Genomic DNA, 25,395 nt, shown 5'->3' with positions numbered 1-25,395 from the left:
GTATAAGATGTCTTGTACACAGAAGCTCAAAGCCTTCCATAAAGATTGGGAAAGCTTACAGAGAAAACATTTCCACCAATCTGTGTGAAAATAAAGGAAGGGCTAAAATGTCTGTGTTTCAGTGCAACATGAGACTCCCAGCTGGCCAGACAGATTAGGGTACAGTGTGGGCCAAGGGGTTTTCAATAGCACTCTATGCCGTGTTTAGCCTTCTCTGCTAAAATTCCCCTGCATTGCTAACACTGATGGGCTCTGGGAATGCTAGCAATGATGGAAGCCATAATGTAGACAAGGCACTTGTGGTTGCCAGCATTTTATCTTTCTGTCTTCTTTTCTTGCTCAGAGCAAACCTCTTACAAGGTATATCCATGTGATGTAGGCAGAGGATGATGTATTTCTTTCATCTGCCAGCCTGTCCCCTGGCCCTGAGTTGCACTAGAGTTGTAAATGGCTACTCGGGGTTGTCTGTACTGTTTCATCGGGCAGCTTTCAAGATTCTTGCTCAATTCAGTAGCTGCTGATTTTATCACTTACCTCATCGCAATTTTTTAGTCATTCTGCTAGAAATGAAGCAGCTACAGGAAGTTAAGGTGAAACCACAGATCAACATTCAAATCCTTGCTGTCAAATCCATTTGACTGTATTGGAGGTTAAACTATTGGAGACAAAGCAATGATAAAATGGGCAGACCAGCTTTGCCTTTGGGGAAAAGTAGCTGTTGCTTTGAGACTTTCACATCCTGCCTCAGCTAAAGCTGGGTAGTGGTAGAGAGGGGCAGCCTTCTGTCTCATGTCTTGCACAGGATCCATCCTCTGTGTCACAGTTTCTTTCAGCTGGCAATTGGGGAGGTTAACATCCTGTTCACAGTTTGAGGACAGCATGTGCTCCTTGCTGTTGGTACAGCAGAGGAATCTGTACAGCACAAGGAACCACTTTTTTCAGACAAAGGGCCTGCTCCTGTCAGCTGCTCAAATTCTCCCATAGTCAGCTTTTAATGACTTCAGTGGAAGCTGCAGTAGCTCACCATATTGAGGGATCAAGCCCAACTTGCAAGCACCAGCTACCAAGGTGCAGAGGGTCACATCAGTTTCTCTTTGCTGAACTGAAGGGCTACACCCAGAACTCATGCGTCAAAATGCTGATGCATTTAATGCTGTTTTTCAGGCAACGCTTTCTCAGTGCACTTACTTTTAATGCCACCTGCTCCTTGTGGCTAGCTCAGTAACTCTTTCAACCTACTGAGGGGCTTCTATGTAACTAGCCAGAGGGAATGAATGAATGCAATACATTTAATCCTTCCCAGGACAGAACAGCCTAGGAAATGTATGATTCATAATGGATGAATGACTACAATACAACCTAAAATCATGCAAACTTGACTAGTCTAGGGTGTTACAGATTCAAAACAGCCTAGTATCACTGAAAATTGCTGTAGTCTGAGTAGTGCTTGCGTGCTAAAGCAGGGCTGCCCAACTGGTGGCCAACAAGGGGTAAATAGGCAGCCCCTGGGCTCACTTGACTCTGGGCTCTGCCTCCCCCAGCATTCTGGCTGCAATAGCAGGTGACGTCTCCAGGCTCCACACCTCCACCAGCTTCTGCTTCCTGCTTTTGCCTCAGGGTGTGTGGCAGTGGTGTAGGCTCAAGGTGAGCCTGAGGCTGCACCCAGAGGGGATCAGGTCTGCACATGAGGTGAGGGGGGAGAGTGTCTACATGGTATGTCTGGTGTAGCTCTTGCAATGTGAAGCCCTCTGCAGGTGTAGCCCTCCGGGACATGTGGCCCCTGGGGGCTTAGAAGTTGGACAGCCCTGCATTACAGCGTTGTGCTGCTGTAGCTAGGTGTCGGTTCTTCTGTGAGTGTATCGCTATCCACATCACTTACAAAATAACAAGATAGAGATGGAACTGGGACTAGCTTCCCGGATTAAGGACAATAAGAAGTCCTTCTTTAAATACATAGGGGGTAAAAAGAAGGTTCCGGGTAATGTGGAGACCCTGCAGGACATATTAGGAAATGTGGTCATCACATCAGATGACAAAGCCAACATGTTTAATGATTTCTTTGCCTCCATCTTCCTAAGCAGGGACTGGAACAGCCACCCCCCCGCTGGACCCCCATCAGGCCCCAGGGGAGGTGCACCTAGGTCAAGGGTTAGTGAGGAACTAGTTAGGGAGCTTCTGGAGGCACTGGACGTATTCAAGTCAGCTGGTCCGGACGATCTCCACCCTAGAGTACTAAAGGAATTGGCCGAGGTCATTGCAGGACCCCTGGCACGGCTTTACGAGCACTCATGGTGCTCTGGTATGTGCCAGAGGACTGGAACAGGGCCAGTGTGGTTCCCATCTTCAAAAAGGGTAAGAAGGAGGACCTGGGAAACTATAGGCCAGTTAGTCTTACCTCGATCCTAGGCAAGTTGTTCAAGAAAATTATTCTGGCATGCATCCACGAGGGGCCAGCAGGGGATTTCATGCTTAGGGGCAACCAACACGGGTTCATCAGTGGCAGGTCCTGTCAGACCAACCTGGTGGCCTTCTATGATCAGATTACCAAATCCTTAGATGCAGGGGTAGCAGTAGACATAGTCTTCCTGGACTTTCGGAAGGCCTTCAACACTGTCTCTCACCTTGTTCTCATTAAGAAACTGGGACAGTCAATTGGGTCACCAACTGGCTGGAGGGCTGCACCCAGAGAGTGGTGGTGGATGGGTCATTTTTGACCTGGAAGGACGTGGGCAGTGGGGTTCCGCAGGGCTCGGTCCTCGGGCCTGCACTGTTCGACATCTTCATCAGTGACTTGGACGAGGGGGTAAAAAGCACCCTGTTTAAATTTGCTGATGACACTAAGATGTGGGGGGATGTGGGCATGCTAGAAGGGAGCAATAGGTTACAATTGGACCTAGACAGGTTACAAGGGTGGGCGGATGAGAATAGGATGGGATTCAACACCGACAAATGCGAAGTGATGCAGCTGGGGAAGAACAACTGGCACCATACCTACAGGTTGGGGAACTCCCTTCTTGTCAGTACAGAGGCGGAAAAGGATCTTGGAGTCATCATTGACTCCAAGATGAACATGGGCCGCCAGTGTGGGGATGCAGTCAGGAAGGCCAACCGTACCTTGTCATGCATCCACAGATGCATCTCAAGCAGGGCCAAGGAAGTGATCCTCCTCCTCTATGTGGCACTGGTCAGGCTGCAGCTGGAGTATTGCCTCCAGTTCTGGGTGCCACACTTCAAGAGGGATGTGGACAACATAGAGAGGGTCCAGCGGAGGGCCACTCGCATGATCAGGGGGCAGCAGGGCAGGCCCTATGAGGAGAGGCTAAGGGACCTGAACCTGTTCAGCCTCCACAAGAGAAGGCTGAGGGGGGATCTAGTGGCCTGTTACGAACTAGTCAGGGGGGATCAGCAGGCTTTGGGGGAGTCCCAGTTCACCTGAGCACTACCAGGAATGACCAAGAATAATGGTCACAAGCTGGCAGAGGGTAGACTTGGGCTAGATATCAGGAGGCTCTACTTCACGGTCAGGGCGGCTAGGGTCTGGAACCATCTTCCAAGCGAAGTGGTGCTGGCTCCTACCCTGGGGGTCTTTAAGAGGAGGTTGGATGAACACCTTGCTGGGGTTGTTTGACCCCAGTACTCTTTCCTGCCATGGCAGGGGGTCGGACTAGATGATCTACTCAGGTCCCTTCCGACCCTAGAAACTATGAAACTATGAAACAGCTGGTCTCAGGAGGGGCCAAGGCAGAAGGAATATGGAAAGGGAAGTACGCTCGCAGCTTTAGATCAGTTCCTTCAGCTCTAGGTTGAGGCTCTTCAACTTTTGAGTGAAATTTGCTCTTCCACTGTTCTGAACCTGCTTAGCTCCATGCCCCTGAAGCTGTTTGTGGGAGAAACACCAAACATCTGCAACAATAACAGTATCGCTTTACAGTGTGAGGTACTAGATAGGGGGCATAATCCTCCTCATTAAAAAATACAAGTGAAAGTCCCCTTCTGGAGCCCTTCAGGATATTATACCTTCAATCTGTCCTATGCAACCCTGCAAATAGCCAGCTGGAACATCCACCTAGAAAGATCCATGCTATCTCAAGGTTAATTAACTGCTAAAGGGCCAGCCTTCCTAAATGATCCACTGCAGTGACCTAGGCATGTATATCTGTAACCCCAGTAGCTCCGGCTGGACCTGATGATCTTCAAGGTCCCTTCCAGCCCCTAATAATCTAATCAATCTATGAAACAATCTAGATCTTGTGCTTATTTATTCAGCCTTCAGTCAATATTTATATGAAGAAGTCTATCCATTCTAACTACAACGAGACTCTGGCTTGTCTGCTTCAAACAGACAGACAAAAAGCCTGGAAGCCCAGGATGCTCAGGATTAAAAGGTCTGGAGGGATTACTCAGTCCCAGCTCCTCCCTTCCTCTTACCTGCCAGACTAACGATCATTTCCCATCTGCCCTCTGTGCCCAGATGTCACATACAACGCAAGAGTTCATCCCTTCTGATGTCAAAGTTTAAGCGGGGTGAAAAAGAGGACAAAGTTCATCCTGCTCTTTCCAATACCCCTGAATTTCCCTGCCCTCAAAAATGTTGAGAGAGGGAATCCATGTGAATAATGACTGTGCCCCTTATGCAGCAGACGACCTGGGGAAGTGCTAGGGGAGATGGAGGAGCAGTGCTACAGGAGATAGGGGAGCAGTGTCAGAAGCCAAGAAAGAGAGGTAAGAAAAGTAGAGAAGGATGTTATGGCTCTTTTTGACTTTGCTGCTTTAACTTACCTTTATGGAGAAAGTTAAGAACTGTTTTTTGAGAGATCCCAAACCATCAAATTTCCCTGCCTAAATAGGAAGCATGTCTAGTCCATTGTGTCAGTAAAATCCCCTGATACATCATCATCTCATCCTAGCATACAGATCTAAGTAGCTAAGACCTGTTTCTGTAAGGGAAATCCAGATCTTGAGCATTCATCGCGCCTATACATAACCAGGGTCAAATCAGTTACCAGTAGCCAGATATCTATGCGGCACCCCTTAGGTTCTCTAGGGCAGTGGTCTCCAAAGTGGGGTGCGTGCACCCCAGAGGGTGCTCAAGACGATCTATTGGGGTGCGGGAAGAAATTATTAGAACTTCTATTTCTATAAATATACATACATTGGAGGTACACGCTCAAAAATTTTTTACTGATGGGGTGCGTGATCAAAAAAGTTTGGAGACCACTGCTCTAGGGCCACAGATGGGCTAAATTCAGATGGTAAAGTCTGCAGATAAAAAATTGGCTGGAAGCAGAAGGATATGGTAATTAACTTAGACGCAGGGGCAGGCAATTATTTTGAGTGGAGGGCTGCTTACTGAGTTTCGGCAAGCCGTTGAGGGCTGCACAACAAACAGCCGGGGCAGATAAATATTAATTTTCTAAATTTTAGGGACCCCGTGGGCTGGATACAATAGCCTGGCAGGCAGCGTTTTGCCCACCCCTGAATTAGAGCGTCGACCTCCTTCTTGCACCAAGATGTTCTGGGATCTGGCTCATGGGTGACTGGTGCTGCCTTAGTCAGGGGGGCAAGTGCCCCCCCCGCAACCAGTCCCACTGCTGTGGGAGGAGGGTTCCCCCCACAGCCGATCTTGACAATGGGGGTGGGGCACCCTGCAGGTGACCCAGATCCGAAATGGCTGCAGCAATTGCAGTGATCAGCCGGTGCTTGCAGGGGGGGCACCGGAGGTCCCACCTGCCCCTCCTGCCTATCCCCTAAGTGGCGATCATCGCCAGTCAGGGGGTGCACCGGTGCTCTCAGTGCTACACATCGCCACTGATCCGGCCCTTTGGTCCAAACAGCCCTTGTTCTCAATAGTGCCAGTACAATTTCTGGCCAGATACCGACTCCGGGGTTTTTAAGTAGACGAAATTTCAGAGGCTGCATATTTCAGATGCACCAGGATTGGCTCAACATGATTCCCCTCCAGCTGGGAATCCAACCCAGGGGGGCCAAAAGCTCCCAAGGTTTAGGATCTGATGCTTTTTAAGGACGCTGTGCTCCTTCTCTGCCTAGCTGTGGGGAGGGCTGGGGTCCAACGCGGGCTAGATCCCAGCTCCCTGCTGCACGGGTGGGGGGGCTGGGGAATTAGGAGCAGAGGGGCTTAGTAGGATCGGAGCTGGGCTAAAAAGTGTCAGCATCCTCCTTGCCCCAGCGTGTTTCCGAGGGGATGAAGGAGTGCCAGCACCCTCCTTGCCCCCCACACGCAAGCTGTTTCCGAGGGGATGAAGAGACGACGGCGGCACGGGGCTGAGCGTGTCATGAAGCCACGGGGGATCCCAGGGGCGGGAGGCAGAGGAGCGGGCGGGCGAGGGGAGAAGGAGGCGCGAGGGGGAGGCGGGCCGGCGCTAGGACCGCGCGGAGCGCTCGGGTCCGGAGGTGGTATAAGGTTTGCAATCTCTCCCCACTCGCCGGCAGTCGCGGGAGCGGAGCGCTTCGAAGTGCGGCGGCCGCGGTCCTGCCCCAGAGTGAGGGAGCGGGCGGGGGAGCCGCGCCCCGCCCCGCCCCGCCCCGCCCCGCCATGCGCAGGGTCCGGCTGGACGCTAACGGCGGGACGCGCCGAGGCGGCTTCGCCGGGCGCTGCCGCCGCCGCCGCTACCTGTAGGGACGTGGCCGCCAGCTGTCGCCGGGCACCTGGTCGCAGGCAGCCGCCTCCGCGCCCGCCGGAAAAGTTTAGCGCCGGGCAGTGGCGGGGCCCCGGGGATTCGCCCGCCCCGCCGGGCAACTCTAGGCGCCGCCACCAACTTTGCCGGGCGGCCGAAGCGCCCGCGAGGGACGGCGGCTCCTCGGCGGGTGGACGAGCCGGGGATGCGGCTCGCGGGTCCCGGGCAGCAGAGTGAGTACAGCCCTGCCCTGCCCCGCCCGGCGCCGGGCACTGCGGGCCCCCGGGCGGGTGGCGGGGGCAGGCGCGGGGCTTTGCCGGACTTGGCTGTCGGAGCGGCCTGGGCCGGGCGGAGCTGGAGCCTGGGGAGAGCAGCGGGCGCCCTGGCTTCTGCAAATCGCGCCGGCGGACCCCTCTCGCCACTTAAGAGATGCAAGCAGGGCTGGAGCGGGGGGAGGATGGAAGCGAGATCCGCATCCAAGCTGCGCCCTCTGCCGGGCAGCCGGCCGCCTCGCCGGGCAGCTCTCGCCCAGCCCCGAGCCCGGGCCTCTGGGCTGTGCCAGGGGAGGACAATGACTTAGCGGGCATTTCAAAGCAGGCGCTGGTGAACGCGCCGCGCGGCTCTATCCCCGCTGTTCCCGCGGCCGGAGCGGCCATCAGCCCGGAGCCCGCGGGGCTGCTCCCCTCTCCCCGCCCGTGAATGCACGTCCGACCTGCTGCCTCTGCCTTGCAAACTCCAATTCATTGTTCTCCAAACCGGCCGCCCTCCCACCCCCATTTCAACCCGGCTTCGCAGATCAACCTTCAGTTTGATCGTCAGATCCCCAGCCCCCCCACTTGCGGAAAGCCAGTTTAAAAAAATGTAACCCAGGGCATCCAATTGAAACAGCCAAGGAAGGGGGGGAAAACGCGAATTGGGATTTTATTTTATTTATCTTTTTTACACACCTGGAAATGATGGGCTCTTTCAGCTGGGTTTTATGATTATTAATTTTTAAAATTCTGAGCTAAAAGTGCAACGATGCAGCCATCAAATGGGCTAAGGAGGGAACAAAAGGAGATTCTTCAAGTGAATTCAGAAGGCTTTTGCCAAAAGGGGGTCATTGACTTCAAACAGCTTCCAGGCTATGAATAAAGATTTTTTTTTTTTCCCCCAGGAAAAATGATCAAGAAGGCAGCCCAAAAAAGGGGGAATTGAGGGTGTGTGGAATAACCCCAGTCCCCAAGGAGCAGGCCATTCTCTTAGGGAACAGGGGAAATGATTCCCTCCTTCCAATAAGAAATAACAAGCTGTTTGTTTAATCGTTCAGAAAAATGAAAAATTGTTAATCAAAAAAGACAATGATGTACTGTATTGAATAGCTGAGTCCAATAGAACAGTTACTTTAGTAGTCTGTTCTGAAGTTTGTATGTGTGAATTTTTTTTTTTTTGGCCTTTAATGAATACATTACATTTCAGAATCATGCATTTTGTGCACTAAAGAGATTCCCCCTCTCTGTTGCAAAGATGTGGAAAGAGGCAGTGAATGAAATAAATGGCACAGATGCTTTTAAAGAGGGAACAAATTACCGTCTTGCCTCAAGGATAATACAATCCAGGGATTAGAAACAGTGGCCTGGGTAGCCAATCAGGAGGAAGAAAATCTGACTGAGACTTTCTGTTTTGGAATTTATTTGGAGACAGAAAAAAGCCCAGATTTTTTTTTTAATTCCCTAAAACTTTACAGGGGTTTTTTTCCCAGGCATTTTTCAATACCTGGTAATAGCTAGCTGTCTCTTGATCCTTCTTGTCAGCCTGTGCTGCTGTGACTTTGATAAGGAGTAGCACCAAGTTTCTGGTAATAGGTACAGAATTTCTCCAAAGCACAAATTAGATTTTCTTTAGGGTCATTTTGGTTTTCTTTTCTTTTTTTTTAATGGTAGTTCTTTAATATAATTTTAGCCAGATGTAGAAAGTTGTATTCAGTTCATTTCACAATTTGAAGACTTCTGTTTCTACCCAGCAGAATATCTGTGAGTACTTTTTTGCAAGAGCAAGTGTTACTTTTTCTGTTGGGAATTTATTATTTTTGTGAACTTTTTTTTTAATTGTTAGCATGAGTACTGAGCATTACAGTTGTAAATCAATTTAATTATTGCTAGAAAGATAATTTAACCAATGAGAGATGGTTAACATTTAGGAAGAATTTAGAATAAGAATTCACAGGACTTTGAAATTAAGCCTTTAAAAGAAAAGGCACATTTCATGCCCAATGTGGATGATAAAACAGAAGTAATAAGTTCATGTTTTATATTACACATAATATTACAGGTCAGAAAGGGAGACAACAACCTCAAATGCTCTTTCAAAAACCCTGTTTTTGTTCTTGTTCTGTCTTGGTTTTTCTCTCAGTAGATCTTGGGATTCTACTTTTCTCTCCCTCTTTGCAGAAAACTGTATCTTTCTTCTTTCTAGTAAACAGTTAACTAAGTTAAATGAAAATAGAATTTGAATTTTATCTAGCATAACTTCTGATTCTGAAAATTCTTTAGAATTTTTTCCAGTAACTATTGCTTTTTATCCAGGTATGGTGCAAAATATATGTTGTTCAACATATGATCATAATTAGTTTGCATGGATGAATAATTCCACATTAATGAAAACTGGTGAATTGATTTTAATATGTGAGATTTAATATATACTAGTTGTGCAAGCTGCTTAAGAAACAGCGAAGTGGAAAATGTGTATTTTTTTATTATATTATGTAATATATATGAGTAATATACAAGTTGCAATATAAAAATATTATAACTCTCATTTTTAAACCAGTACTTTAGTTTAGAAATGATCACCAGCGCAGTCAAAAACTATGTCTACATCTGTTTTGTAGGAAATATTCATCTAGTTTGTCTGAATATAGATGCAGATTTAGAATAGAATTAACTTGATAAGAAATATGGTATATATTCCAACTTAACAAATAAACCTCAGTTGGCTGTGTTACTTTATGCATCTAAATGTTATTGCTTCACCTAATGGTCACTGGAATATATTACTAGATACCTTTGATTTTCACCTTACTGATTCATTTGCTGCGACAATGTATATTTTATCAAAATTATGGGCTGTGAGAGAGGATCACTAGTTGCTATTTTGTTATGCTTAACTGAGTATGTTATTAAAGACCCCCCCTGCCCCCAAATGCTATAATGCAAGTACAGTGAATTCTTCAACAGAATGAATGCAAAGCTTCTAGAGTGACAGTTTTTATACTGAAAATATTATCATACCAGGCAGGGGAGGAGGGAAGGGTTCACAATGACCAAGCCAGTTTCAAGGAGCTGTGTTTACTACCACAACTAATAAGAATTGACAGTTTCTTTTACCATAATTAATTCTGCTGGAATATACTTTTTGGCTGGAGTTGTGGGGGAGGGGTATTTTTGCAGCGTGCGTAATTAAAATGCTGTATGCCATATCCACCAGAAAAAGCTAGTTGGGTGCAAGGCTGCTTTTAGTGTGAGTTCAGCCTCAGTGGGCTAACCCCTTTTTATGGCGAATGATAGAGAGATGTATAATGTATTTATCACATGCTGTATGCCCACCACTTTATGTACATGGAAAAGCTTTGGAAGGAAGCAGAAACTACAAAAGTGGTCTTCAGCACTGCTGCTTCACAGCTGCCTGGGGATTGCCTGCTGTTTTTCCAATTGCAGGGAATATGGCACATGGTGAAAATTCAAGGCCCTAAACATTCTTCAATTAAGACAGATTTTGCAACAAAAGGATAGCTCCAGTACACCATGTACTGGAGTGTTATTGAATGCAGCTAGCATAATCAATTTTTCCAGCAGTTTGTAGTCACCTTTCCTTCCATCAGTGAAGATGTCAGTCTCTGTGTCAGACCCTATGGATTGCTTCAGTTTAATACAACAGAATTCATGGTCAGAGATAGCGAACAGAAAACTGCAAGGTGCAGAGGATTCAGGCACAAGAGACGTATTCCAATTATGTCTGGTGCATGTTACTGTGTTGAGTCAAATGTAAATGTATGCAGGAAGCAAACCAAGCTTTATATTGATAACCATGCACCTGCAGCTTAGCCCTACCATTTGTAATCTTGTAAAGTTCAGAAGTGAAATTTCTAAAATAATTTTTGGAGAATAGCTTTATAATTAATTCATACAGAGTTAATTATGGTAAAATAAACTATCAATTCTTATATATCATCTCTTTAAGAATAGGCCACTAAGAACTAGCATGCCCATCGTGAGTGACACTTCAAGAATAAACATAATAAAGACAAATTGCACGGCTTTATTATAAAAGCTTCGATGACCCCTAGCATATAATCTTTAATGTGCTTTGGTCAATATCTTCCTCTGTATCAATGGGAGCTCATTAAAAGAAGATACTGCAGACTAACTGAGCCATGCCATATTAGTTCTTGCCAAAGCCTGACATTTTTAATACATTAATAATATGTCTGTAATGTAATGGAAAACTATTAATCACAACTGGTTATATGCCAGAAATTTCAAGCTATAATTGGCTGCTTCTTGTCAGGAATGTCTGTCGCATAGTTCTACATCTGCCTAATACTCAAATATCTTGCACTCCTCTGCACTTTTTCCTTGTCAGCGCACTAAATTCGATCAATGTTATAGTCTATAATTCTGTGTAATGACCGTCATTATGACTCTGACTTGCTTTAATGAGAATTCGTTATATGGGAACTGGAGTAGCACAGTATGTTAAGATAGTGGGTCACTTCACATTTATTTTCAATATCTGTATTTTCCATTGTGGTTAGTACATCTATTTACATCCCTGTCTAGTCCCACTTATTTGCAGATTAAAGTCTCAGTAGTTACAGCAGATTAGGGATGAAAAGAAAGATAGCAAAGAAAGCATTAATGTAAAACAGCCTACCTGTGACTAAATGTAGAGACTAAATCACAAAGATGGTTAAACATAGTACCATGTTATTTCAGTACAGAAATATGATGTTCACTTACTGGTTATTCCAACAGTGCTCAAACACAAAGCAGTTTATTTCACCCCCTCCCTATAATATTGAATATGTGTTGATTTGTCACAATAATGCAATTAAATTTGTATGTTTTACTGTAGAAATGAAAGTAAAGGCTTTTCTTGAAGGTCAGCTTTTTTTTTTACTTCTGCATGTTTAGTTTTCTTTTTAAGCAGTGGGGCATTTTCCCCCTCCAAAACAATAAAAAAAAAATAAAAATAAAAAAATAAAATAAAAAATTTAAAAAAATGAGAGGAAACTATAGAAATGGTGTAGGTTTCAAAGTGCTTTCCTGAATATTTTAATCAATGAATTTCAAAATAGCAATATTTTAAAATTGCCAATGTAAACTGGAAGGTTTTTAGAAAGCCACGATGGTTGATGATCTGTTATTTGATTTGTTTGTTTTTTTAAATATATTTTAAAATCTCTGAGATTTCTTATTTTGTTTCAGATTTAGATATGAAGGTTATATCTGTTTGGACACATTGTTTACTATTACTACGTGGAAATTTGGAAATTCTGTGTTCCTTTTAATAGATTGTGTCACAAATTGCAGCTGTGTGATAACATTTTATGAAAGGAATATTATGGAAAATAGCACCAGTGTCCATATAGTAATTATTGTAAATTTATTTTGCTATGGAAACACAGTGCAACCATCTGTTGGCAATTCCTCGTGTCTTTGGTTTACTTTAGTTTATGATGGTGCATTCTTTAAATGTAATGATCTTGTTTGTGAATTGCTGTGGGGAGATCTTGCTTTTTTTGAAAAAAACAAAACCAAAAAACCCATGGATTATGAAATGAGATGTACATTTTAGAGCTTATCAAAATCACATGACTTTTTAATATCTTTGTCATAGGAAAATTAAGGATACTACCTATATCAAAGACTTTGAACATATCAAATGAGCCACACAATGTTATGATTTACACTTATTTTTAAGCAACAAATTTAAGGGACTGTTTAGGTTAGTTCATTGCAGCCTTCCTTCCACAAAGGATCTAATCCTAGTTCCATTCAAGTTAGTGATCAGATTCCAAAGAATTTATATTTGCAGGAAGATTGACTGCAGAATTAGAAAAAAACAAGCAAACTAATTTAGACAAAATCTATACCTGAATTTGTAAACTTGTTTTTTAAGGATTATGATGGCCTCTACATGTTTACTGAAGTCACTTTGCTTCTGCAAGTTGCCTGTATGTGACTTGTATTTTTTACTACTACATTTTTCAATGTATACTTTTAACTAATTTAAGATGCACTTCACATTTTACAGCAATATAAAGAACTTGTTTTGGAGAGTATATATTTTACAGATATTTAGCACTAAGCAGATATGTAAAAGCAGTTAAGAAAATGGGGAGGCCTGTTAAAAAGAGAAACTCTTTTTATCATAGCTCCAGATAAACCAAGTGTTGTTTTATCCTTAAAAACAATTAAATAATAGGAGCAAAACCCTTGCAATACTAATGTGAAAATCCAAAGAGACAGAAGTATGTTCATTGTATCCCTGTTATTAGGCTAACAAAACAAAAAGCATTTTGAGCTCTCTGAGGTCCTCTTGCCAGGAGACGAAAAGCACACAGGTAGCTGTCATCTCTGTCATTCTAATAAAAGATTCACCCTACTGTTCCCCTAAGTAGAACCCCCTATCCACCTGCTTATAAAATATGAGAAATGATTAAGCTTTGTTTGCTCTTAGGTTTGGCTAAGATAGAAATACCGTTTTTGAAGCAAAAACCTGTAACTCACCTGGAACATTATAAATCTGTCTTTGTTAGAAAAAAGTTGAATCCTTCATGTCAAAATACTTTTCACTGTGAATGATTTTGGTAGTTTGTTCATTTTAGCACAGAACCCATGGTAAAGGTTATCCATATTACACCAGTTTGCTTTATATTGCATCAAACTTCCAAAATGTCAACATATCATATATTTTGTAATGCATTGATTCTTGGACAATAACTCGTACTCTTATTGTTTCTAAAAGGGTGTTGGTGCCAGAAGAAAAGAATGATTGATGAGAAACAGACACCAGGCTGTAGACACTCATCCTTTTGCTTCAAATACTGATTTATCAGTGTGTCTGGGCATCCCTTGTGAGCTGTGAACACGGAGGATCACTCAGGGTTATCGACAGTACAGCTGAAGACCTGCAACTTTGCTAAAATATTATCTGCTTTTGGACATCTTTCACAAGAAGCCCTGATAGATATGTTTTAAGACAAAGGACAAGCTGCACATTTCTGTGAAAGGCTATCATTTGAGTATGTTAGGCTTCCACCAAAGTCTTCAACCTAGTAAAACAAGCACCGTATCCTAATACTTCACATTTTGATTTGGAACCTGTTTTATAACATACAGGCATACATACATACATACATACATATGTATAATTCATAGACTGTACTAAAATCAACACTGGTTATAATTACCAAGGCAATTTAAAAGGATTCAGAGATGTATTTGTCAAGATTCCTGTCACTTCATGCCCTTTGGGTTACTGTATCTTCAGTGATGCAACATTATCCTTCAGTGTGGGGACATTATGATGTATGTAAGACTCAGATATATACAGAAGAAGGGAAAGTTTGGGATTACATGGCCTGTCAACCCGAAGCCAGAGATATGATCAAATATGTGAAAGTGACCCTGGATCCCCCTGATATAACATGTGGAGATCCTCCTGAAACTTTCTGTGCAATGGTAAGGTAAACTTTTCAATACTCCATATCTAGATAGTTCATGGGTAATTTCAGTGATAGATGCAAAGCAGAAAACTTCAACTTCGGATATTTCTGTACCTAAAATCCAGATTGTATTATTGTGAACCTGTAAGTGTAACAGAATTCTGAGGTGTATTGCAAAGTAATACATGTTCTTCACTAAAATATATTAGACTGGGCACTAAGTGGTTAATCCAGTTAGAACCTAGTGTCTCATTTGAAATCAGTGGCAAATCTTATAGTGACTTACTTAAGAAATTGGTGTCAGTCTCCTGAAATACCAGCTTTTCATGTGTGTTTCTGTGGTGGTCTGGATTTGTGTAAGTTTGGTGAATTGTTTCTAGTATATTGCCATTTATGAAACGAACATAATGGCATATCATTAAAAGCCTATACACAAAATAAGAGATTTGAATATATGAACTGTAGGAGATGTAAGGGAGGGTACATTGACAGGATTGTTCAGGAAATCATGCGCAACGCTAGGCATAGCCGCTTAATGCCTTGCTGTTGTAAGCAACAAATATTCATAGCAACTTTTAAAAGAAATGCCATTGAATAGGTAAGATTTTTACAGAAGCGAGAGCTCAGAACTTTGAAAAGTTGACCCAAGGTAACTTAAATTGGGCTCTCTAAATCTGAGGCTTTGGAAATTAGAGGCCATTTTTGAAAATGTTGGGCATGGTAAATATTTGAATCAGTTGTGAAAAGTTAGGCAGAATTTGTGTCAAGGCAGTGTGTGTTACGTGAGGAAAAGTTATGTATTTGTTTGCTGGCTCAGGGCATGATACAATTAATATCAGAGGAAATTTTTAACTTGTAGAGAACTTTCTCCTTCCAGAATACAGAGAATTCAAATTGGGTTTGAAGTATGCGTTGTCTGTGTATGTGTATCTATAACTTCAAATATGATAGATTTTATTATCTGATTATATCAATAGGGCAATAGAATTCATATAATTTTAGCTGATGGTTTTGGAAAAATAGTGCATTTCTGATAAGTTAGTTTATTGTAAATTAGTGTACTCTACAAAATACATTTGTTTGCTGATATGTAAATCACTAGTACTCTGACACCCTGGGGAAATTAACTTTTTAATGTATTGTGGCATCGCTTTCAACCTTTAATGCTCTATAAGGAGCTTGGGTCCAACCACAGATATCATTTGGGTTGTCATGTGGGAACACAAATACTTCCCACATGTGTTGTGGTAAGAGTCACGTGATAAATTGTGTGGCTGCATGAATAAATTATATTCATTGTGCCCTTTAACTGCACTATTTGCACTTACCCCGCTAATCCATCTCTATTGACACCGCTCCTGATGCTCTAAATCAACGAGCAGATTCAGACTGCCACTTTTTTTAAATAAATGCAACTGTGGGTCTCTCTTACTTCCTGTCCAGGTAGATACAGTACATATATAGGGAAATTGTTTCTGGTAATTTTTTGAGATTATTAAAGTCAATTTAATTGTTTCTGTTCTGAGTCTACACAGTTAGACTCAGGTATTAAAAATGTCTGGCTTCCAGTACCAAAAATAGTATTATGCATGTTTTGTACAAGTCTATCGTTTTTGTAAGCCTTTTTCTATAAAATGTTTGGCATATACAGGATTCCTTATGCTCCAGTTTCTTATCAAGATTTTTATCAGCATGCATTTGGAATGACTGGTGTAACTCACTGATGGTCTGAGACTTGGGGAACCATCACAAGCTCAGAAAGAGAGAGTGCATGATGAAGTGGTACACATAATGTACTAGAATGGGATTGTGATGGCTATAGTATTCATGAATGATATTCTGTCTGAGTATAGATGTATATTGTAGACCAATATGAGTGTTCACTTATGAATGTTAATGGCATGGTTCACTTGAAATCCCAGAATAATTATAGATGCAAAGAAATATTACAAGGCCCAGACACACTGTACCTATATAGCTGTAAAATATGCTCTAGATATGTTGCAATGAATTGCAAATTATTTTTTATTTCAGTCCACTGTTTTCAATTTTCATATGTTTAAGAAACGATCACTTTTTGTATTGAGGAATGTCCATATTTGGACTTTAGTCTTGCAGGTACTTATGCACATACTTAACTTTTAGGCGCATGTATAAATGGAGCACATACATGTATATGAATTTAAAAAATGCATTTTTGTCAGATTGTTCCTTGATCTTTTCCCATAACAGAATCTCTTAACTTCATGTTAAGTATTATAGAAATGTGAGGTAAAATAGTCTAATCATTTCTGCATGAGAGAGAATGAAAAAGCTGGGGCAGGGGCGGGATATTCTATTTTGTTTTTAGGCACATTCTTGTATTTTTTTAAACAGCTCTGACTTTTTAAATGACTGAGACTCAAAAGTCATCATTAGCAGTGCAGGGCAACACACAGATTTATTCCAGCAGTGTTTGCTTTTAGTTGTTGTAGAGTATTATGTGTAGTTGACATATATGTACTAACATTGTGTGCTATAATTTCACTTAGCTTTGTGGTTAAGATCCTTCCCTGAAGTACCTGGGACAGCCCAGCATATCTTTCAAACCTTCCAGGAAAAAAACAAGTCCGTCAATAAGATCCTTTCTATTCCTCACGGCAAAGGTTAGAAGTAGGTCATGATGTATGTGTATATTTCTGTCTCATTCCCAAATCAGCCCTGGTCATTCTCCCTGGAGAATATACTCATTCAAGTAAGGACTAGGACCATTATTTGAATGTGTGCCAGCTATTTTTATACCCAAGTTAGACTGGGAGGTACAGTTGGATTAAGCGACTCAGTCAGGGTACCATAGGGAAGTTATAGAGAAGCCATCTGGGGTAGTAGATCTTTGCCACATTCAGTTTGTCACAGTAACTTTCAGACATCTCTTGTGAAATTCTGTGCCTATTTATCCTGCCTGCAACATAAGAACAGTTATCATAAGAATTTACAAGAATGTGCAGGCAGCTTGGGTTATAATTTTACACACTACTTGTTTCTTGGATTATTGAGCCATTATCTGTAAATGCTTCTTTAGATGCACAACGATGAACTTTGAGTCAGTACAGCTGCCGCATAAGCATTAGGCTGTATAATGTGTCAGTGTCATTACAAAATGCAGTGTTGCCAAAATGATTGGGACTAGCTCACAACCTTGGCATCAGTTCTCAGGATGTGGAAACCCTTTATCCTCAAAGGCTAAGAGGTAGGTTTTAAAAAATAAGTGACCTATTCTGGCCAAATGGCAGTGGGAAGCAGCTTGTATAATTGCTTATGCTGCACATATTCTTAAAATAACTCTTCTGTTTCTAATGATATTTAAAGTTGACAACTATGGAGATTCCAAATACCTGGAGTCTGGTGATGATGTTGCTGGTTATATCAGCTTTCATTACAAGTCCCAGCTTTTGTTTCTAGTCCGTATTGTTGCATAGAAAAGTTTGAAAACATGAATCTCCAACAACTTGGAAAACAAGGTCTCAATATATTGTTTTAAATATGTGATCATGTGTACATCACTCAAGAGGAGGCAGAAAGCAGGAATGTAAAGATTGGAATTTCTTACGTGAAAAAGAAAACAAATAAGAGGTGGCCATGGAAAGAATATACACATTCTCAAGGATATTAATTGTTATGAATCAGGGAGTTTCTATTTTCCCTGTTTTCATAACATAGAACTAAGGGGACATTCAACTAAATGGAGATAAGAAATTCAAAACTACTAAATATGTTTTTCACACAACATATTGCTATAGAAAGTTTTTGGGGCCCTAAAGTAATTGGATATTTTTGTGGATAACGGGAATAACCAGTATTATAATTGATGATAGAAAAAATGTAGAAAAGATATCTTTTTTTTTTAACTATTAGAGACTAGGATAAGACCGATTTGTGGGTGGCAGTTCATCTCGCATCCATCTGCTGTTACTTTTATGCACCACCCTTTGAAGGATTTGACTATTGCCACTGACAGACAGGATGCTGAACTTCATGGACATCAGATCTGATTATCTGTGGCAGTCCTTTTTTTTCCCCTTGTGATTCATGTTTTGTGCATGTTTTGGACTCGATGACACTGAGTCTGGCACCTTCGTTATGCTCAGTTGACTTGGAAGAAAAAAAGAGTTTTCACTTGCATGTAACCACTTTAGTTCCTTAATTTTTAAAAATGTAATCTTACAGAGCTTCTGCAGTATCACTGTAAACAGCTGAATACTTTTGTGTGTGTGTGTGTGTGGCCTGTGATATTTGAGGGTGTATTGTTTGTTTTGTTGTTTTTTGGTGTTTTTTTTAATTTACATGAAGGCACAGCAGTTGGTAAAATCTCCAAGCTCCCAATTTTTATAAGAAGCTTTTGCAAAATTTGATAAATACATGAAAAATAACAAACGAACAGTTTCTCATTACCACCACCAAATACAGAAGTTGTTTTTTATTTTTTTATTTTTTGGAGGGGGGGTGGGGCGGGAAGGTAAGCCCACATGTACCAAGTGTTAGCTTGGATCCAACCTTAGGCAACAGCTTTACTTACCTCTTCTGTGCTATGAGCCAGAACACCACTTGGCCAAGGTTTAGCACAGCTTACTTTTCCCTTGGAGCAATGGGGAAAGTAGGGACTAAGACTGGCTTTCAAGCTGTCAACATGGGCAGTGCAGCTATATGCTGCCCCTGGTGCAGTACCAATTGATTTGCTAAAATCTAACTTGTAAAGTTTGTTTGTTTTTTAATTCAGTTGGGAATCCTAACTCATAACAAAACCATTCACAGGGTGCATCTACACGAGACACTTTATTTTGCATTGGATCAGTCCCAATCTCCATGTGGCTGGCAGCTGGGACAGCTTCCACCCCTGCCCCACTTAGCTCAGGGCCAGCCTAATCTCCCCCCAGCTGAGAAGGCATGGGAGCTTCGCCCCGAGCTCTCACTACCAGTCTGGAGCTCCTCCTGGCTTCTGGGGGCGGTGGAGACTGCGGAACAAAAGACGGCCTATGTCTGTCAAACTCAGTTTGCTCCCAGTGGGGACACATGTGTAGATGATGTGCACCAAAGAGTACTTTAATGAGCTTGAATTTTCCTCACAGAAGATTCAGCTGCATTAATTGCACGTGTAGATGTGCCCACAAACCCTTAATCAGAAGACTCCTAGTGGTTGTTGCTGTATCTTGCATATGCTATGTATTTGTGTATAAAGTGAAATGACAACATAAAATATTATTTTCTTTTGATGTTTCGACAAACTTGGTGGTTGCAGTCCAGTCCAACACCCCAGTGGCTTAAAAATAGTAAAATTAACTTCAGTTATTTATTTTTTTCAGCTTGCAGCTAATTTTTTGGATTGGTTAAACAAAAGCTTTGAAAAGAGGCCTACAGAAGGAAGAGTCATGCGCGTTTGAACAATTTATGGGGCAGAAGTGCTGATGACAGTAGAAATTTGAGCCCTTGAGTACTTCTCTATATTACAGAGCCAATCAAAACTAAATTAAGAAAGAAAGATTATTAAAAAGTCTTCTGTGCATGTAATTCTGGCATAATATTATGAGGTGGGCATTAAATGTTTTCCTATGAGACTTTCAGCATCATTATTATGGGATTCCTTTAATTACAAGTAGGCTCGTATTACCAAAAATAGGGAAAATAAAGTCCTCGGTGATGTAGATAGTAATGTCATTATTATGTTTACTGAAATAATTAAAAGAGAGAATATAATTTTTTAGGTAACTTATAAATCAAAACATGAAGTGATTTTTTTTTTTTTATTTATTTTTTTCCCCCCCAGCTTGTGGAAATGTTCTTGGATATACCCAGTTACCCAAATAAGGCCCCTACCCTTTGAAGCAAAGTTGTAGCAACTGTACTAAGAATAATTCCACCCCACTGAATTTCTACCTGGAATGAATATTGCTATGAAAGTTTTTTCCTCCCATTTCTCCCCAACTGTAAATATTAACATACAAGTTCTATGCTCCGTGACATCTGTGCAATTTGGTTAAACTTCATGAAGTTGGATGGCTATATCTGGCTGAAACTGAAGTTGTAAGTCAATCGTGGTGACATATGTATACATTTTAAGAGACTGTATGTTCTTTAAAGTTATCATTCTATTTATCTACTGTACTTGAATTAATCCATCCTATCCTCATGTCATTTTAAGGCTTAGAATTAATCAGTGGTAATGATACCATTTAATAGTATTTGTAAAGATACCTTAATATTAAGATAATAGAGATTTTTTTGCCATGGAATTTACCCAATACATTTATTGGGAATCACAAAGTACATGAGTAGAAACTATACCATGTACTAGATCGTGTTGTTCCTGTGCAGGTACAGGAAGCAGCTGCCATCTCTCTCTCCCACCTGGCATGAGCTTTCATAGATAATAATAGTCTGCTTTGTGTTTATAATAATAGTTTGCTGTGGAGGAACTACTGTAGGTGCAACCCTGCCTGACTTCAAATTAACATGGTGCACCACTTCTCTCTTTCACTGGTCAGAATAATACAGCAGTGACTTTCACCCAGCGTACTGGTCACATTCAGGTGATGCTTTGCCCTGCTCAGCTGCCTCAGTGGGAGCGCAGTTTTTGCTCCATAAAAGGAGAACGATGAATGTACTTCTTGTCAGTAAAACTAAAAGATGGCATAGTGGTACCTCCTTCCTTTGCAGCCTAATGTGAGCTGAAAATTTAATTAAATGCACACGTTTACGGAGAAACTAGTTGTGGCTTTCATTTATTAACCCATTTTGAGATTTATTGTAACCTTTTTGCAGGACAGTCATTTGAAATTGATTCCCATATTTTATGTTTGGAAGGGAAAACCAAATGTTTGTTAAGCATATGTTTAAACTAAGCAGGAATGTGCCCACAAAATTCTTCTTGTTTGTTTTTTTCAGGGCAACTTTCAGTAGAAATGAATAAAGCTATTGCTGCTGTATTTGTACTCCTCTACAATGCTTGCAGTATAAAATTGTGGAAACGTATAGACTAGGTGTTTTGGTAAGGTACTGAATGCATTTAGTGTATTTTAATGCTTATTTATTTACTTTTCCTTACATTTTTCTTTCATATTTCAAATTAATTTCACTATCAGAAGTAAATAATTAAGAATTCCCATTCAGTGACAGCAAATAGTTACTGCAATAATTACAGATCTTAATAAAACAAAGAATTTTACATAATGTCATATGTATAAATTAGGAAATGATAGCAACAACAAAAAAAGTTGCAGTGAGTCATGTGGCATGTTTATGAGAGATGTTGCTAAAGACACATATAGCTTTTTCTCTATGAACTGTTGATGACTTAAAGCAAGAGCAGCATAATTCTGTGCTCTTTAATTTCTTACTCAAATTGTCTTAAGATGCGGCGGGTGTACTAGGGAAGCTCCATGCCTGGGGCAACTACAATTTACGGAGCAGTTTATTAGCTACCACAGTGCCAGTGATGGCAGTGCAATCTACCGCTCCTGCAGCAGTGGCTCTTTTTGTGCCAGCCCATAAAGGCAGCGCCCAGGGCTCTCCTCAGTTATGCTACTGCTTAATCTACCAGTCAGACTGCTTTCTGTAACAGTCTCTGCCTGATTGCAAAAAGCACCAGGCAGGTTTTTAACAGTTCCTATTATGGTTAGCAAACATAAGGCTGGTAAAAATGACTGAACTTTTTGAAAAGAAATTAAAAAAAAAATTAAATCGCATTTGTCAAGTATTTTTAATGTTTAAATTGGAACCTTTTGTTGTAAAAGCAAACAAAAACCCTGCTAAACAAATGACACCCCCCCCCAAAAAACCCCCCTATTTAAAATGAAATCAGAATTTAATGCAAGATATGTTAATGTATCAACACTTAAAACATTTAAATTAGAAAAACAAATATGCTGTATCTGTAAGCCTCTATGGGTTGGGTTCACTAATAAAGTTTAAAAAAAAAAACAACTTTGGGTTATAGGCTGCATTCTTTTCCATATAAGAAAAAGAGTCAAAGGGAAATGAGAGAGTCAGTTCCAAAAACATTTGATTTTGCCTGACTCCAGGTGACACCATAATTAGTTCATGATGATGAGTGGTTGAATCCAACAATGTGACTTCATGCTTGTGTTTTAATGCAGACATCGGACACAAATTTTGAGCAAAATGTTTATGTGGTAAATAAGCAATATATAATTCCCTGTTTTCTAATAAGAAATGAATAAGAATTTGAAATATTAAGCTATAAAATAATGCATATGGTTATAATATGTTCTTTGAAAAAGATGCACTAAATCTAGTGTATAGTATTACTTTAATTATAAATCGGTATGTTTTAATAGTTGTATCAACCAATGAAAATCTACTTTTCTTTTAGAAAATAGTGATGTACAGATGGAAAAAGTTGATTAAAATTAATTATTTAAACTGAAGCTTTCTGTTGGGCGACTTTAAATAATGATTGAAATCACTATCATGGAAATCAATTCACTGTGAAACCTAGTTAGTGTCTGCACATAAAGTAGTTAAAACTCATTTATTAAGTGTGGCATCTAACAGCATTTCAGTCCTGCCAGCTGGCAAAGCGCTATCTTCCTGTTTGGCTCTGTGGACAGGACCCACCTACACATGCTGGCCTGTTTCCTTCCTCCCAGCTCTCGGCGCAGGACGACATCAAGAGTACATGGCCCTACATGCTGCTGGTACAGCTCTGTGTGCATTCTCAGCTTCTGTGGCATTCTGGAAGAGCTGTCCAGATTGTCCCAGAATGCACTTGCACAAAACACAGTAGATATGGATGTGCAAACATAAAAGCAATTTTAAAATGGATAAAATCTATTCACAGTGAAATGATCATTATTTTAAAAGGCTTTTTACATAGGTACAGTGACATTACTAGGAAAATTCTAATGACTTAGTTGTGTCAAGACAGCTTTCAGGAATGTCCACTGAAATCCTAATGCAGCTTCTGCAATAAAAAGAAATCACATATATAAATATAAATGAAATCTTACTGTAGTAATAGTTTATTTGCAGCTTTTGCTAAATCATATAGTAAAATTGACAATAAAAGTATAATAATAAAATATATCATTTATGGTAATTGGTAGAACATTTAATTGTATTGCATGCTTTTACCAGTTTAAACAAAATTTAAAACAACATAGTGTAGGATGATACAAAAATAGATCAAATGAAGCAATATACAGCAGTAAAAAAAATAAAAATAAAAACCTTATTTTGGCCCTTATTTGTGTAATTAATGCAAATACACCTAAGGAGTTTAGGATAGGCTATATAAGTTACTAAAAAAAAGCCAAACTGTCTTTTTCTCACTAGGCCAGTATTCAAAATTTTCCACTAATGTCAAGATCCATTTTCTTTCCATTTCTTCACAGAATGAACAAGACCACAAATAGATAATTTAAATCACTATCTCATTCTTCCTGTGAGAACATATCCTGTCTACAGGGTCTGCTACCACCTGTCTATGACTACTGCAGATCTCATTATAGTGAATCACAGTCTAGTAATAGCCTCTCATTGTTTGTAGTTTTGTACTTCACTAGGTAGGTTTCTAGGCCAAAAGAATGCTTTATTAAGTTCGAGAAAATCTGCTGCCTACATATCTGTCTGCATGCTGGCATCTTTAATTCTTAAATGTATATCTTATTTTAAAAATAGGGAATAGTTGTTTTAGTAACTGTCAGCACATTTCCCAGGCCAGACTGATGTACTGTAACACGCTGCAATACTGGTAAGGTGGTTGAGCCAATGGCATGTGGATTCCAAGTTTTAGAAAGCGTGTCATTTCAAGTGTACAACCGCATTAGTATAACATGGTAGAGTTCTAACAAGACCTGATTCTCTGCAGAGGTTATAATTTGCCATCAGTCTGTGATGGTATCGTGTTATGGTAATTTGCCATTAGTTGAGTCCACTTACTGAGTACAAGTGTGCTAGAACCCAAAAATCTTAAATTGTTCCTAGTATAGTGCTTTTTGATATCGTTCTGTTGTCAGGACATCCTAAAACTCTTTGTTCTGTGGAAGTCCATTTTCATCCCCTGATGAAGGTACCCTGGGGAAAGAGCTGTTCAAGAAGGAACTTACTACTTTTTTTTCTATGTAGGAAACTTCCATAGGATTTTGCTTCCTCATATTGCAGGCCCCTTCCTGATGCATATGTTCCTATTATGAGCTTCTGGAGCATTAGATCTGGGTTGATGTCACATTTTGATGATATACCATCACTTGCTTACAGTGCCTTTCTGCTGACCCTACGTGTAAGAATAAATGAACACCGATTTGACATCAGTTTCACAAAGATGCACAGGCCTATTGTGGAACACTTCAGTCTCCCTGGACCTTCCATCACTAACCGCAGAGTAGCTGTTCTTAGACAGCAAAACCTGGAAAATCAACTTGAACAGAAAATTGCAGAATGAGAAATCATCCACGGACTAATCTAAACAGGGACTATACATTCTTGTCCCATTCCCTGGATTATCTTTTGTCCATACAAATTAATCCCAGAGCTGCCCCCTATCCCTTTCTCTCCTTCCTCACCTCTTCCTGACTTTGTATACTTTGTATGTCCTTTCACAGCATCTGATGAAGTAGCTTTGGATGTAGCTTTAATTGAGGTGATAGGTGTGTAGTAGGGTTTGCAGAGTTGAGGAATCTGGTGGGCTACAACGTGAATGGTCCTGTTGTGGTGCCTAGTGGGAAAGATAAAGTGCAAAGTTAGTTCCCAGAACAGTATATTTAAAAAGCTCATCAACGGCAAATTGGGGGGGGCAATGCAACAACATCATGAACTACCATGCTTGCATTTTGTTATTCAGCAGCTGAATAGGCATTCCCAGTTTGGGAAAGATGGGCATATGCAAAGAAGCTAGGTACTGTGCTGACCAAATGGTTCAGGTGTATAACTGGATGCCTTAAACCAGTGAATGTTAATAGTTTCCACTTACTTGATGAAATAGCCTCATCAGGAGAGCACTAGCAAGCCAAAAGAATGCACTTGGCAGATCAGAGATAGAGGCATCCACTACACAACCAC

General features: G+C 41.0%; 1 protein-coding gene across 8 annotated transcripts in view; it reads left to right on the top strand.

Moving 5' to 3' along the window:
• Positions 1-6,433: 6,433 nt before the first annotated feature.
• NTNG1 (netrin G1) overlaps positions 6,434-25,395 on the top strand; it is a 304,356-nt gene continuing 285,394 nt past the window's right edge. For 7 of the 8 annotated variants that reach the window (XM_090048807.1, XM_090048806.1, XM_090048809.1 and 4 more), the window contains exons 1-2: positions 6,434-6,868; positions 13,644-14,359. In XM_090048807.1, the coding sequence (XP_089904933.1) occupies positions 14,114-14,359 (246 nt within the window). In that variant the 5' untranslated portion in view covers positions 6,434-6,868; positions 13,644-14,113. The remainder of the gene's footprint in view (positions 6,869-13,643; positions 14,360-25,395) is intronic. The other variant, XM_090048813.1, reaches the window with a different exon arrangement.

This window comes from Crocodylus siamensis, chromosome 5, assembly GCF_052110815.1.
Source record: "Crocodylus siamensis isolate JL-2025a chromosome 5, ASM5211081v1, whole genome shotgun sequence".
NCBI classification, from domain to species: domain Eukaryota; kingdom Metazoa; phylum Chordata; order Crocodylia; family Crocodylidae; genus Crocodylus; species Crocodylus siamensis.
Note: the sequence above shows the minus strand (reverse complement) of the source record. Positions and strands in the feature narration are given on the sequence as shown.